General features: G+C 43.9%; 1 protein-coding gene across 1 annotated transcript; it reads right to left on the reverse strand.

Annotated features, from left to right (window-relative positions):
• Nucleotides 1–6: 6 nt before the first annotated feature.
• On the reverse strand, nt 7–927 carry LOC126387180 (zinc finger protein 239-like; the record flags this gene model as incomplete). The annotated part of the gene is made up of 1 exon (XM_050039730.1): nt 7–927. A coding segment is annotated over one exon (921 nt), but the record flags the coding sequence as incomplete, so codon positions are not given.
• Between the last annotated feature and the right edge of the window lie 96 nt (nt 928–1023).

Consider the following 1023-nt stretch of genomic DNA (forward strand, 5'->3'; position numbering starts at 1 on the left):
TGTGTGACTGCGTTGATGGGTTTTCAAGCTACCTGACTGTGTGAAAGCTTTGCCACATTGTTCACACCAGTACGGTTTCTCTCCTGTGTGACTGCGTTGATGGGTTTTCAAGCTATCTAACTGTGTGAAAGTTTTGCCACATTGTTCACACCAATACGGTTTCTCTCCTGTGTGACTGCGTTGATGGGTTTTCAAGTGATTTGACTGCGTGAACGCTTTGCCACATTGATCACAGCTGTACAGTTTTTCTCCTGTGTGACTGCGTTCATGGGTTTTCAAGCTACCTAACTGCGTGAAAGCTTTGCCACATTGATCACAGCTGTACGGTTTCTCTCCTGTGTGACTGCGTTCATGGGTTTTCAAGCTACCTAACTGTGTGAAAGCTTTGCCACATTGATCACAGCTGTACGGTTTCTCTCCTGTGTGACGGCGTTCATGGGTTTTCAAGTTACCTAACTGTATGAAAGCTTTGCCACATTGATCACAGCTGTATGGCTTCTCTCCTGTGTGAATTCTTTGGTGAGTTTCAAGGGACGTGCGTTGCGAAAAAGTTTTCCCACATTGGTCACAGCAGTGCGACTTCTCTGCAGTGTGAACACAGTGGTGACGTTTTAAGCTACGTAAAGTGGTGAAAGCTTTCTCACATTGATCACAGCTAAACAGTTTCTCTGCTGTGTCAACTTCTTGTTTTTTTGAGGTCCCTGACTCGGTGAAATCCTTCCCACTTTGAAAAAAACTGGACAGTTCCCCTTCAATGTGAATGCGTTGATGGGCTTTGAGGGCACTGCAGCGCAAAAATGTTTTCTCACATTGGTCGCAGCTGTGTGGTTTCTCTCCAGTTTGAACTCTTTGATGAATTTTTAAAGATCCAGATGTGAAGGATTTGTCACGGTGGTGACTTATAAGTTCCTCTCTTCCTCTCTGTTCCTATAGCAACAAACAGAAAAAGAGTTAATGACTTGTCACGGTGCAGCGAGCCAACTAAAACTATAAATAACATTTAAAGCATGTCTGTGAAACATA

The sequence above is a fragment of the Epinephelus moara genome, unplaced genomic scaffold, assembly GCF_006386435.1.
Source record: "Epinephelus moara isolate mb unplaced genomic scaffold, YSFRI_EMoa_1.0 scaffold2637, whole genome shotgun sequence".
NCBI lineage: Eukaryota > Metazoa > Chordata > Actinopteri > Perciformes > Serranidae > Epinephelus > Epinephelus moara.